Here is a 14,481-nt window from a genome sequence, read left to right as displayed (position 1 = left end):
GTGTGTTAGTGGTAAAAAAGTAATTCTGTTGAAATATTCAGCATTAAACAGCAGCACTTTGTACTTGAAGATGTAAATGTGAATATAAAAGAAGAGTTTTAACCACTTCTGCTATCACTGCTATCACACAAAAGCCATTTTTTTCTATATATACCCGCCCGTANGTGTGTGTTAGTGGTAAAAAAGTAATTCTGTTGAAATATTCAGCATTAAACAGCAGCACTTTGTACTTGAAGATGTAAATGTGAATATAAAAGAAGAGTTTTAACCACTTCTGCTATCACTGCTATCACACAAAAGCCATTTTTTTCTATATATACCCGCCCGTAACTACCACTCAAAGTTGATCTTTCTGTGGCACTTATTAGTATGCATTCCCTAAAGCATTTTTCCTGTTTATCTCTTAGTCTCCCATCATTTCCCTCGTTCATCCTCCTCTGTCCTCCCTCACTTGCTATTTTCATCAACCCATCTCTCTCCTTGTGTTCCATCCTCCCTCTACACCGTACTCAGTGATTAAACGTGATTGTGATTTCTCTTTTGTCCTTTCTTAGGTGATAAATGCCGTGGAGCAAGACTATCGACTGCCCCCACCCATGGACTGCCCCACAGCACTGCACCAACTCATGTTGGACTGCTGGGTGAAAGAGAGAAACCTGCGACCCAAATTCACCCAGATTGTGGCCACACTGGATAAGCTTATCCGCAATGCTGCCAGCCTCAAGGTGGTCACCAACAGCACACAGTCCACTGGGTAAGTTTTAATATTCTGATATAAAAAGTATGTTGGAAAAGCTTTAACGCAAATCTTGTATCTTATGTATGCTAAGTAAAGCTGGTGATAATAGAAATAGAAACTGTGGTGCTTTTTCTCATAGTTTCTCTGGAGGTTCTTGTTGGGTTTTATTGGGCTGATTAGTGATCTTCCTAAAGGGCAGTAATGTCTTAGCATGGTCATTGCAAAATGGATATTAGTGCTGATTGCTTTCTAAAAAACTTCACTCATATTTGGAGGAGACCTGCTGGACTCGTGATAGATTACAGTAATAGGTCATTAGTTTATCGAATTAAGTCACTTGATTTTTCAGCCGTGAGAGCACTGGCCAAGCCATTTTATTTGCCCCTGAGCCGTGCAACCGCGATAACGATTTCCACTGTTCAAATATTCGTTATCCAAGTAGATACGGTGTTTGTGAGTCACTCTGACTCAGCTGTAACAATCTCTTAACTCCTATAAGGTGCAGATTTCTTCCCATGCAACTCTTTAGTTCTCACAAATGCAGCTTGGGCCATTATGCAAATCCAAATTAACATCGCTCAATACAGCCCTTAAAGCGACTCCACCAACTGGGAGCTCAATCAATGATGTCACATCTACATTTAGCTGAACTACCTTCCTCTGCAACCTGTTTCTTGGAAAGAATTTAGAGGATAGAAGGTGGCAGAGTCGGAGTGATAGGGAGGGGGGGATGACCTACCTATCTGTCCCTGCATCAGGGTCTTTCTGTCTTGAGGGAGGGCCATAGACAATCCTGGTTTGGGCTCAGGGGGGAAACCAGGGTCTCGGTTGGCCACCAGAGTGACGTTCTTAGAAGATTAGGCTTGCGGTTAATTAGCTCGATTAAGGCGATGCAAAAAAGAGATGGGAGCGCCTTTTAATTAGCCACTAACGAGATTTTAAACGGGCCAGCGGAGAGGTGGCCTCCTGCCGACAGATCTAACAAGGGAGGAGTGAGAGATGATACCGCCGTCCTGGTCGGCATTGAAGGGTGGCTGGAGGTTAGCTAACACTGTCTGGGATAAAAGGCCTTTGGTTGTGTGTGTTATGCAGACTTGGCATGACTGCATACTGGATTGTAGGTGTAAAGTGGAATGAACAAATGACGTTTGGTGATGTTTGGCTTCTGGCACCAGTGTCATTTCTGTGTTTATCGGCCTATTGTTGAGTCTCGGTTGTGAAAGCAGAAATTCATACTCTCTAAAGTTCTTAAAAATATACATAATGCTGCATTCACATGGATGCAAGCAGATGGTAGACTGTAAACTGGAAATCATTTAAATGGATGAAAGCAGGATGGTAAAAGGACTGTGGTGTCCAGACGGTCTGTCTGCCGTCGACCATATTTCTGTTTCCAAGTGTGTGCTGCGTAAGAGGAACTTTGACAGTCCCAACCTGACCTTGAATTTAGGCTTGCCTGTAACTGTCTAGTTTGAGTACAATATTACCCAGCGTTCCTGCTGTGTTTCTGCTTGTGGCTCACATGTGGCCCACAACGGTCTGGACCCTTTTGAAGCCAACTTTAGAGGAGGACGACTAACAATACTCCATTAAGAGAAGCCATAGCCTGGCGTTAACGACGGCCCGAGGCCTTGGGCTCAGAAGCACAAGCCTTATTAAAAATCACTCCATCTACACCACTCAATGGAGCCTCTGTATCACTGTTATTAACTCCCCCCTCTATGCCTGTTCTCTTTTCTCCCTCTTTCTCTCTCCATTCCTCTTTTAATTGTTAATGAATCTAATGCCATCAAAAAGGATGACAGGAATCAACAGAGCAGAGAGAAGGGGAGACAGTGGCGCTCTTTCTCTTTAGCTTGCTCCCTCATCTGTTTCTCCTCCTTCAGCTCCCCCCGCACCTCCCTGTCTCCCCCCTCTACCTCTTGTTCATCCGCTCCACTTCTCCCTGAGTTGTAGCACAGTTTTATTAAAACTCCCAAGGTGGCCTCTCTATCTACAGCATTGATCAGCACATGAGGTTCTTCTTTAAAAGGACCTTTTGGGCTGTCAACAGGTGTGCAGGAACATGCAAATGCACACTCAAACACATTTTCAAGGATAGACACTCACGCACGATTAAAGAAACAGCCTCACAACTAATTACAGTATATTCATATGCATACCGATGCACAGTCAAACATACTTGCAGGTTTGTGAGCTACACCTTCCATCTTACTGGCAGTGTGTGCATGAGTCAGATATACCATGCAACCACACACACTACAATGTATTTACATCCCTCATACTTATCCATTGTCACTAAGCATTCTCAAGCAATGTGTCTTTCCACCTGTGTGAGATTGTGTTGCAGCCTTTTGTCCAGCTAACCTCAGGTGATGCTCCAGAACATATGCATTTATGTTCAAACACACCCTGAGTCAGTGTACTGTACATGCATCAACAATGTACTATGACACCTGTGGCTTATTGCCTACTCATTAAACTCATGTTCATACATGGAGACCAAATCTGATTTGAGCTGACTTGGAAAAACCGCAAGGAATCCAATCTTCTCAGATCAGATTTAAACCACATTTGTTCCTTGTACGTTTCAATGTTTGTGGTCATCATTCAAGGCAAGATTTGACATCTGCTCTATGAACACACACCACCTTGCCTTACCAGCTGCAGCACCACCACCCACGCCTCCAGCCAGTCTCTCCCCAGTCATAAAAGTGACCCCCCCCACTCACCCACCCCCCAACACACAGCTCCTACATGTGGAGGAGAGGAGAGGAGAGGGGAGAAGAGAGATGGAGAGGTGGCGCTCAGCGGGGGGCGTTTGGGCGTGAGGTTGGCCGGTAGAGGCAGTAGAGTGACGACCTTAACCCTCTCTCTCTCTCTGTTTCTCTTTCTCCCTCCTCCCCCTCTCCCCAATGTAGGGTATCCCAGCCCTTGCTTGATCGCTGTGTGCCTGACTATACCACTTTCACTACTGTGGGGGACTGGCTGGACGCCATCAAGATGAGCCGCTACCGTGACAACTTTGTCAACGCTGGATTTGCGTCCTTTGACCTGGTGGCACAGATGACAGCCGAGTGAGTGGAGAGGGAGTGGAGTTAGCTAATCAGGCTTGAAGTGATTGACTGGGCTGAGTCTGAGAGTCAAATTGGTGTGGTCCAGATTGACCTTGAGCGAATAAAAATAGTCTTGTGGCTAAAATAAACATGATAACATGTGAAAAGGGGGCTCTGAATAGGTTCAGACATCAAATTAATTACAGACATAAAGAAATACATACATACACATTTAGGTATCAATATTCACCCAAAAGCATCAGATAGAATGGGAAAACGCTGTCAGGGACCATTTTGCTGCACAACTACATTTGTGTTTAGTAGGCACTTTGAGTAGGCTTCGTATACTATGACTTTTTTCATGATTTTTGACAACATACTATTCTGTTTTTTGGTTTTTTTTTTGCATGATTTTAAAGACATAGTCTACTTTGAGGTTTCTGTAGGATTTTTGACAACATACTATACTATGACAATTTTTGCATGATTTTTCACAACACACAATACAGTGACGTTTTTGCATAATTTTTCAACAAAAAACTAAACTGTAATCTTTTTTCATGATTTTCACAACATAGTATACTGCTACCTTTTAATGCATGATTTTTCACATCAGACTGCTGTTGCTGACTGATGTTTTTCGTGATTTTTGACAAACTATATTATGATGTTTTTTGCATGATTTCTGATGACATAGTGTACTATGACGTTTTTAATGATTTTTGGACGACATACTATACTATGATGGTTTTGATGATTTCTTGAACGACATACTATACTATGTTGTTTTTGATGATTTTTTGAACAACAATATACTACTAATTTTTGATGACATTCTTTACTTAACTTTCTTTCATGACTTGATGACATATTGCTATGAAATGTTTGAGAGTTTTTATGACATACTATCGTATGACGTTTTTTTTAATTATTTTTGATGACATGTTGTAGTACAGTTTTTTCATGATTTTTTTATGACATACATTAATATACATATATTAATTTTTTCCTTCATTTTCAATGACATACCATCCTATGCCTTTTTTCATGATTTTTCCATTACCTACTATTCTTTGACATGTTTGCATGAATTTTCACGACATATTTCACTAACATTTGTTTTTCATAATTTTTCATTACATGTTTTACCGTAACGTTCTATCATAATTTTATATGACATACTATACTATGATGTATATGTCACTTTGTCATGATTTTTCATGACCTCCTATACAATTGCCTTGTCATAGCAATGAAAAAATAATAAATAGTGTGTTTAAACTGCCATAATATAGTCAAGAAAAAAAGTCATAGTATGGTGTGCCAGACAAAAAGCCATTGTACAGTATCATACAAAAAGCCATAATTCTGATCCACAATCAACAAACACAGTTTAACAGTGCAGTACAATTTTTCAGCAAGCACTCATTTCTGCTTCCTTAACTACAATATCCAGTTGACCTTGACGACTCCCCCACCGTCTGCTGTGTTTACAAACAGGAAATGATGTAATGGAAGTCATGAAAATTGGAAGCCAGTGATGATCAAATAAATGAATTTGGATTATAATGATAAATAAATTATCCTCATTAGCTGCATAATAGGCAATGGAGGTGGGGGTAATTTGTTTCAATTTGGCCAGGCTGACAGGTGTGGTGTACTGTGGCTCTCTGTTGCCCTTAATGGCCAGTAATTCCTCTAATGGTGCCCATTTATTATCATTTCATCCTCCATCGCTGCACTGATGGGGATGGTGAAATATATAAAAAAAAAAAAAACTATTTATTTGTGTGAAATTGCAGTGATGCACCCTTATTTGGCTTTGGAGAGGATGGATGTGCGGCGTGGATTTGTGCGTGCACATGTATGCTCTGTATGTGTGTGTTTGTGTGTGTGTGTGTGTAAAGGTGCACACTTCTGCACTAAAATGGATGGGGCCATGAAGTAGTTGAGACAAGCAGAGTGGATGATGTCTGCGTGTGATATTAGATTATGCTGTATTTGTTAGTGTGCATGTGTGTGTGCGCGTGGGTGTATGTGTGACTGAACGGAGAAGACGCAGACTGTGCAGAGCCCCAACAGTCAGCTAATCGCGGTCCCAGACGCCGTCCACTCTCTCCTCAGCTATCGACTAGGGAAATCAAACAAGCGAGCGGAAAAGAGAGGTTCTCATGATATAATTGTACAGCGTTAAACCAACATAGCCATGATGATTAGATATGCCGTCTGACTAATAACGGCCAAAGCAGGAGCGCTCTCCCAGGCCTTTGTAATGGTGTAGTAATGTCAATTGTATGTCAATATTTTCATATTTACCTACTGCACCCTCAACTTGAGGTCAAGGCCGTCTACTTACTCTAAAGATCACGCATTAGCTGATGTGAGCCCTCGGCTAAAAGAATAATTTACAGTCTCTTTTGCTGTAGTTTTTAATGGATATTTTTAAGCACTGAGAGGAATGTTGTGTAACAGTAGCCAAGTTAAAGCTGATTCACTGACACATAGACCCATTCTAAGTATGAATGACAGGCTCCTAACTGAGTAATCTTTCTAGTATTTAAAAAGAAAAAAATCTTCCCTGTTTTTGTAGCTAAGTGTCCGTGACTCTGTGAAGTCTGCCAGCTGCCAAACAGTAGCTTAAGTATGCTCTTTAATCATTAACTATCACATTATGGCCCTTTGACTCCCCTCCTCTTGCCCACCTGCCAGGCAACACAACTATGCTGCATTAAGACCAACATTAACTATAGCTGGATGAGTGTCCCTATTCTGTTGACATACCCTCTGGAAGCCATTTTAAGGGTGATTGCCAAGGTGCTTGCCTGTTCCTGTTCCCACCTGGTGGAGCGGGTGTTTACTTATAAGTGAAAAGTGAAATCTGCACTCTAACTTCAGACATGTGATGTTTGCCTACTTTTTTTTTTTTTTTTTTTTTTTTTTTTACCACCGAGCCACCTGTTCTTATTTTCTCCTCCTTTTTTCTCACTCTACAGGGACTTGCTGCGGATAGGGGTTACGTTGGCTGGCCATCAGAAGAAGATACTTGGTAGCATTCAGGACATGAGACTACAGATGAACCAAACACTTCCTGTCCAGGTGTGAGCGACAGGACAACAGACCGATGCAGTCGAAGGACAGCCAGACAGGAAAAAAGGGGGGAGGAACTGTGCCAGAGAGAGCCATTGGAAAACCCTAGCTGCCTGACCCATCTCTGCCAATTAGATGCTATGAAACTGGCTTGCAGTGCCTCTGACTATTTTTTCTTTATTTCACTACCACTTCCATTTCCTGTTCCTGCTTTTTTTGTTATTCGTCATTGTTTCTTTTTCCATCCAATCAGAATTTGTGTGTTTTTGAAAGAGGAAGAACCCCCTTATATCCCATGCGTGCCTCACCAGCTCTGGTGTGGGTTGACGTTTGCATGCATGTGTGTTTTAGTGAGGTTGGCCTTAGCCCTGTAACTGAAATGTCACACTCTGATCCTCACGCAAGAGCCCCTCCCTGTGACCTCTCGACCCAGCTTTGATGGACGTAACACATAGTAAAGAATAAAAAAAGTGAAAAAATGTTCACACAAACGAGTGGAACAAGACACAGAAGTGTTTCAGAAACGCAGGAGATCGAAGACTGTTCTTTCTCTGATAGAGGTTGTTTTACTGTGCACGTGTGTGTCGTTCTCCATCTTCATATTGAAGGTGTTATCTAAAAGGGCACTTGCTGGAGAAGGGCGAGGTGGTGGAAGAGGATTTATGATGGGCTGAGGTCAAAGGTCAAGAGGATGACAGAGGTCAAAAAGGTCAAAGGAAGGCAGCCACATTTTTGGACACTTGTTTTGGCTGCTGAATCCTCAAAGGTCACAAGATGACCTCCCTACTCTGACCTGAAGTGACTCAGGATAGCTCCACAGCTTGGAATCACCTGCTCATCAACTGTGTTTTTACACACACAAAAAAAGGTTTTGTTTTTGTTTGTCCACACGCATTTTTTCTTCTTTGTTTTTTGGCTTTCTTACACATTTTTTGGGAGATGTGTGGTTTCAAAGTGGCCGGTCAAACCCAAGTACCCCCCCTTGCTGGACGCTTTATGTGATGAAGGGGAGACGAGGACTGTGGCAACACTATAGAAAGACCACTTGGCCTTCTGTGTGGGTTTTTGTATGTGTGCGTGCGCATGTGTGCGTGTATGTGTGATTAAGTGTGCTTGGATGTGCGGGTGTGTCAAGTTGCACACGAGTATACTGTACAATACAGCTTCTGCTATTTGCCCACCGTGGAGAATTAACGCATGAACTGAACCGTGACATGGAGCAAATATATCTGAAACAATTACGCTATATTCTGTGGACAACTGTTAAACATTCTTTTTTATTGAATCCAAAAAAATGAACTTAGGACATACATATATATATATATGAAATTATATATATATGCACCATGCAGAAACTGAGAGAAACCACGATGGACACCTTACTTTCTACTTACTATTATCTGGATTTAGAAATAATCAAAATTCTTGTTTTAATTTCTTGACATCCTGCCCTATGTATTTATTTGTACCTCGCCCTCCACCCAACCCCAACCCCCACCAACACCCAGATGGACTGTATTTGGGACAGTGGAACAATAAGAAGGAAGATAAACTCCAAGAGGATTCACCTAATGAATTGATGAATATTAAACAAAAGAAATTGAATATAAATTGGATATTGTATTTTTGTTGTTGTTCTAAACAGCCTGTACATGTTTTGTAACAAAAATACGATAAATAACAAAAGAAAAAATGGTGTTTTGACAAAATGGTTGTTGTGAAATGTTTGATTCAGCGTGAAAGTAGCCGAAAGTAAGACGAGAGAGAATGAGTGAATGTCAGGAGGTAGAGAGGAGGAGATGAACAACACCTGTGGTTGGACTGCTGGTAGTAACATAGCGCCCTTTTGCTCTCCGTCCATTGTCGTTGAGTGTCTGTGTAGGTGTGGTCAAGTTTGTGTGCCACCTGAACTGGATATTAAGCTTCCCCAATCTATTCTCATTCTCAACACAAAGAGCATCTGTGAAACAGTGAACTGTTACTAATAGTCTTCTAGGCACATTTATTTTTTCCAATTCAAAACCTCCAACAAACCACTCAAAAACATCCTTTTGTTTAACCGAGGTTTTCATTTAACTTATTTACTGTCACCTCCAAAAACTGGGTCCTAAAACCCATCTCGTGTTAGACTGTTAAAGGTGAAGGTCAGAGTTTATACAGACTACCTGCCAATCATTTCAACTGCCCTAAAGGCAAAAAACCATCACTAGACCTGCAGTTTCCCCCCCACCCCCTGCATCAGGATCCTCATCAGAGAACCCAGAGCCATCAGAGAAACCTATTGGTCCCTGTCTGTCAGGTCGATTAATGCGGCAGCCAATCTGGCATTGCGAGGATGTGAGCGTGTAGCGAGCGCAGACATACGGAGGGCTGACCTATCATTATCTCTCTTCATTTCCTGTCTGGCCTGCAATCATCCTGTCTCAGCTCAGGCTGCTGCATGATTAGTACAATGCAGGATCAACAGCCCTGGCACGCAGACAGCCAAAATCTGCAGACCCCCTCATCCTAAATGATAGCAGCTGCATCACGGAGACTGCACTATTTGCAATCTCACATAGGGGTGTTTAAAGGTAGTGGATTAAGGGATGGGGCTGTGTCATGGGTGTGATCTTCCACACAGTCTCTGTATCATTTGGGGTTGGAGCTAATCAATGCAATATGTGAATATTATTAGTTAGGCGTGTAATGATAGCGTGATGTTAGTGGCCATGCAGCCTGTCTTCCCATATTACTTATGTCAGTCTCTTTTAAAGTCCCTTCAGAAGCCATGGGGGATATTATGCAAAACAACAATGTGTTCCCCGTTTTATATTGTTTCATCTCATTCCGTATACAGATGTTTTCACTACTGCTAGTACACTGCTAGTAAAGGGCTTACTAACCTGTAACAGTTGTAGTACACAATCAAGTAGTTATTTGACTGTTGTGTACTCAAACTACACGGGAAATAAGTCTCACATCCTAAACTGTTTTCATCAGTATCTGTGTGTGATACAATGGCTGAGAATCAGAGGCGCAGGTTTCGTCAAAATGATTTGTTATGATGGGAAATTGTCAAAAGTGCCTGTTAGATGAACAAACAGTGTTCCTGATTTCATTCTGCGGAATTATTTTGTCTCTACCCAAAGTAAAACAAGATTTTGATTGGACAAAAGTGACAGCGTCTACTTAAGGAAATGAGAGAAAAGGAGAATTAATGCAATCAGAAGCTCACTTTCACCCAAAGTCTTCCAGGAATATACAATATTACTCCCTCTCCCTGCACTCAGCTCAATCATTCAATCAGCTAAAACCCCACTGTTGCAAAGTCGCATGTGGCACAAAAATAAGACACAGTTGATGAGCATAAAAATTGAGAAGGGGGGCATATGGAGGCTAAACACAATCAGATGGCAGACATGCCCACTCATGAAAAATGGCAGTGCTTCGGAGCTTGCATCAACTATTGATGAGGTGCACATGGCGCGCTGGGGTCTGGAGTTGTGTTCACCAAAGTCAACCGGCCGTGAGTGATGAGCTCAACTGGCACTGTTGCGCATCTTAAAATGATTAAACTGCCACCACATCAACTGCAAACAATTAATCTTTAAGTGGATGTTTCACACATTCATGGAAGTGTGTAATACTTAACATTCACAGAGAGGAGAGAAACTCCCTCTCACTGCACGTTGCTGAAATTAAGATGGACTGTTGTGTTTTGTGTATGTGTATGTATATGTGTGTGTATATGTGTGTGTGTGTGTGTGTGCGTGTGTGTGTGTGTGTGTGTATACTAAAAGGATTGCCAATTTATACAGAAACACTTTGATCAGCAAAGTTTAGGCTTTTTCAGATGTGGTTATCTCTTTGTGTGCCAATAGGATTCAAACTTTCCCAACATTCCTTCCACCTTTCTTTCTCTATGTTACAGATGGTCAAACACACACAGACACACACGCACCCTCCACGGAAACCCCTTCCCTTACAGCTTTCTTTTCTTCAGTTGTCTGTTTTAAATAAATATACCGTACTGTCTTTTCTTCTGTCTTCTAACAAGCTCACCCCACATCTGTCTTTTGGTCACTTTTGAAAACCCCCTCTACATACATAGAAGTGCGAGATGTTTCAGAGAGTACTGTACATGTATAGTGAATTGCGAGGGGAGTAAAGCGCTGAAAATTGTTAATTCCTCTTTGGAAAAGCATTAAGATGTATTTAATGGTGCAGACATACACAACAAATTACTAAAAAATGATGATGCATTCTTGTAGAAATATTTTTAAAAGACCCTTTTGCAATTAAATTATTTAAGAAATGTGACCTGATCTCCTGAGTCTTTATGTTGTGTTTTGAACTGATGATTGTTTCATTTAGACTTAAAGGGATACTTTGCCAATTTCGAACAGCTTAGGATCAAAACAAGGTGGGTAGTATGTGTAGATAAACTGTGGTGAACTTCCCTCTAGCCAACCAGTACCTAGATATCTCTCTATCCCTCCACCCGGACCCCACATAATCACACATGTTCTACAGTCAGGTAGTTGCCCAAGACAAACGCATTCACTTTCACTGCTTATCATTTATGGCTGTCTCCTGCTCCTATAATCATTAGCAGAACTTCTGCAGTTATCACTAACATTTCTTGTTGATAAAGTGGCACCAAAGCCTCAGTTCAGATCACTATCTGCCTCAGATAAACACACTACACTCCCAGAATTCACCTCTGCATATCTCTATAAATGTTCTCAGTATACCTGTAAGCAGGAGTTCATTTTTCATCCAAAGCTCCCTGATTTGATGTTTGTGTTTCAGACAGGTTTAGCCTGCATTTTTCCGCTTGCCTTGGAAAAGCCCGAGGACATTTAGAGTAACACTGTCTGTGAAAATATTTTTTTGTAATGCTGTCTTTCATCTTTATAGCTACAGGCACCTGATGAATGGATATTGATCCTTGGGAGAAGTTACCCAGAGTTCATCTATTTCTAATGCTCCATTAGTTGCTAAGCTCCTTGCCATTATTGAAGTTAAAGTCCGCTATCCTTTGCCAAATTTAGCTGTGAAACACTAGAGTTACATTGCAGGAATAACAAAATGTGCCTGGCTAATTCCAATTTATGTTATATATTTCACAAAAGTAATCGACAAAACAGGGTCAACTTTCTTTCAAGAGACGTCACAATCAAATCAAAAAGTTTGCAATCCATAGAGCTACGTCAATACCATGAAACACCAAAGCTCCCCCTATTGTCTTTCAAGCCCACTAATTTATACGAGCTCCTCTCATCTCTGCAGGCAGTGAGCCAACAGTCTTGTTTTCCAGCAAAAAAAAAAAAAAAGGAAAGATGCTCAGATCATAGATTCTACCTCATCCGCCCCTCGCCTTGTCCCCTGGCTCCCCTCTTCTCCCTTTCCCTGTCCAATTAAATACAGAGCCTTGGAACGGGTGGTCTCGGTGTCTGGGTAGAGCAGATATTTTTGAAACGCTCCCCCCCTAGATGCGCTCGCAGAAGTTTCAACAGAGGATTATGTGGGTTCTTTTTGTGTTGAAGCAGGCAGAATAAATTTCATGTCAGATCTCCAACTTCTACAACTTCTTGTTCTCCACTGTTGTTGTCACAAGATGGACCAGCAGCATTTCACGGACAAATATTCTGAAGTTTCTTTGCAGAACTTCGGCAGAGGAAACTTAAAAGCACCATGTAAAGAAACACAAATTAATTGTATTCACCCTGAGGCAGACTGGGGACCATATCATCAGTTTTGAGTTGTTGTGACTAGCCCAGATAGTGGGTGCTCTTTAAGTGCTGGATACATAGTATAATCTGTCAGTCTGAGGTAAATATGGACCAGTGCCAAGATGAACTGCACTGTAAACTTTACTACAGCTATTGACATGGTGTCGCATTGCTCCAAGCTGGAGAATATTGATTGTATGCAGGCTTGTTTCATCAAATACCGCCATATCAGGCGAGGGGGAATTATTGAGACGTCAATTAAGATCAATTTCTCATCCGCGCTCGGTCAGTGAGGCAGCATTAGCATAAATATCAGAATGCATTAGCATGTCTTAGCCACATGTCGGTCAGGACGAGGATCAATGCAAAACATGATCACACAGCAACAGAAAAAAAAAAAGAAATCCGCTCCCTTAAACCCTCCTTACCCACTCCTTCCTCTCATTTCCAAAGCCAAACTCCGTCTCCCTTTATTCTCTCTTATTCCCTGCAGACAATCCCTCACTCTCCCCCTCTTACGAGCTCCCCACTAACACCCCCACACCCGTTCCCTGTCTACTTTTTCATCCTCTCCCATCTCTTCTGCCATAATCCCTCTCTTTCACTTTAGCTTGGCACAGCTAATTGGTCACGTCTGTACTGTGACATGGGGACCTGACATAATTGCTGGACAAATAGTGAGGCATTTAGCTTCGGACCTGTCTCAGCTAAGCTGTACACAGACACCAGCCGACTGGAAAGCCTAATTACCACTCCAGCCCCGCAACTTGCTAATTGGCAAATGCTTCCAACAAAGAACTGTGTATGTGTGTGAGTGTGTGTGTTTGTGTGTGTGTGTCTGCACCTTTGTTTCCCTCCCTTAGTTAAGGGTCCTGTGAAACAAACAACAAAATAAGCAATATGCGTGATATGAGTCATGAGAGATTTGCCTACAAAATCCAAATGTGTTGTTAATTTCCTTCAATTACATTTCTAATGGTCATCTGTGAAGTGTCAGTTTCCATGTGTCAAACATTACATTTCATGTTTTTGTTATAATATTTTTCTGTTTCTCATGACAATGCTAATTAAATGTCCTGTTTGATAAGCTCGGCTCGTTCCAGACTTCCTCCACACACCATGCTTTTGTTTATTCACTGCTTTTTTTCTTTTCTTATTTTTTTATTTATTCCACTCTACAACACCTCCACACCATCTTTCCAACACATGCACTCACTTGCAAACCTGACTGAAGTGATTATCACTTCCCAGGGTTTTTGGCATTTGATTAATTCCTGTTACTCTAACAATACATTCATCATATTGCACCAATTTCAGCATGTTTTTCCCTCTCTTTTAGCCAGGCACAACTATAAATAGATTAATTCAAAAGCAGTTCTTGGTTAGCGTTTTTATTATGGACTGTAACTAACATGAGGTGTTTTTAGAAATAGTCAAGAGTTTTGTGCAGAACAAGGGAATATTCAGTCAGAATAAAGCAAAAATAAATGTGTAATGAGTTTATCACACCACAGAAAAATATGTCATTAACCACCCAGCTAAAGTTGAATGATTTAAAAAAAAGTACATAAAATTAGGTTTCAAATGCATGAAAAAAAGATCAGTGTTCTCTACTCTGAAACACAAGGGGTGTGTCTGCTGAAGGAGTCTAAATGGACATTGTGTTGCTGCATTAAGACAGACACTCCTTAGGAGCTAACGTCAAGCAATTAGCACAGTAACATACAACATGAGCAACTGAACGAGCCACTGCACAGCGACAGACTCTCCTGAGCAGCTAATCCAGTAGCACACACAACCTCTAAACCACAGAACAAATGTCGCGCTGTGGCGACAGATTCACGTTAGCAGCTTACCCAGTAGCACACACAGTCAATGGCTG

The 14,481-nt window shown here is 41.4% G+C and overlaps 1 protein-coding gene across 1 annotated transcript; it reads left to right on the top strand.

Moving 5' to 3' along the window:
- Positions 1 to 560: 560 nt before the first annotated feature.
- On the top strand, positions 561 to 13,531 carry LOC121965715 (ephrin type-B receptor 3). Its single transcript, XM_042515843.1, has 3 exons — positions 561 to 754; positions 3,661 to 3,816; positions 6,789 to 13,531. Exons 1-3 carry the CDS (start codon positions 597 to 599, stop codon positions 6,895 to 6,897), a joined length of 423 nt encoding a protein of 140 aa, XP_042371777.1. The 5' UTR covers positions 561 to 596; the 3' UTR covers positions 6,898 to 13,531.
- Positions 13,532 to 14,481: the final 950 nt, after the last annotated feature.

The sequence above is a fragment of the Plectropomus leopardus genome, chromosome 3 (genome assembly GCF_008729295.1).
Source record: "Plectropomus leopardus isolate mb chromosome 3, YSFRI_Pleo_2.0, whole genome shotgun sequence".
Lineage (NCBI taxonomy): Eukaryota > Metazoa > Chordata > Actinopteri > Perciformes > Serranidae > Plectropomus > Plectropomus leopardus.
This window is presented reverse-complemented; position numbering and strand designations above follow the sequence as displayed.

What these genes read in the sequence shown, in the direction of transcription:
- LOC121965715 (XM_042515843.1), top strand. Translation starts at nt 597, where the DNA reads ATGGACTGCCCCACAGCACTGCACCAACTCATGTTGGACTGCTGGGTG. An exon ending in AACAGCACACAGTCCACTGG is followed by an intron (nt 755 to 3,660) that starts GTAAGTTTTAAT and finishes TCCCCAATGTAG; the next exon opens with GGTATCCCAGCCCTTGCTTG. An exon ending in GTGGCACAGATGACAGCCGA is followed by an intron (nt 3,817 to 6,788) that starts GTGAGTGGAGAG and finishes CTCACTCTACAG; the next exon opens with GGACTTGCTGCGGATAGGGG.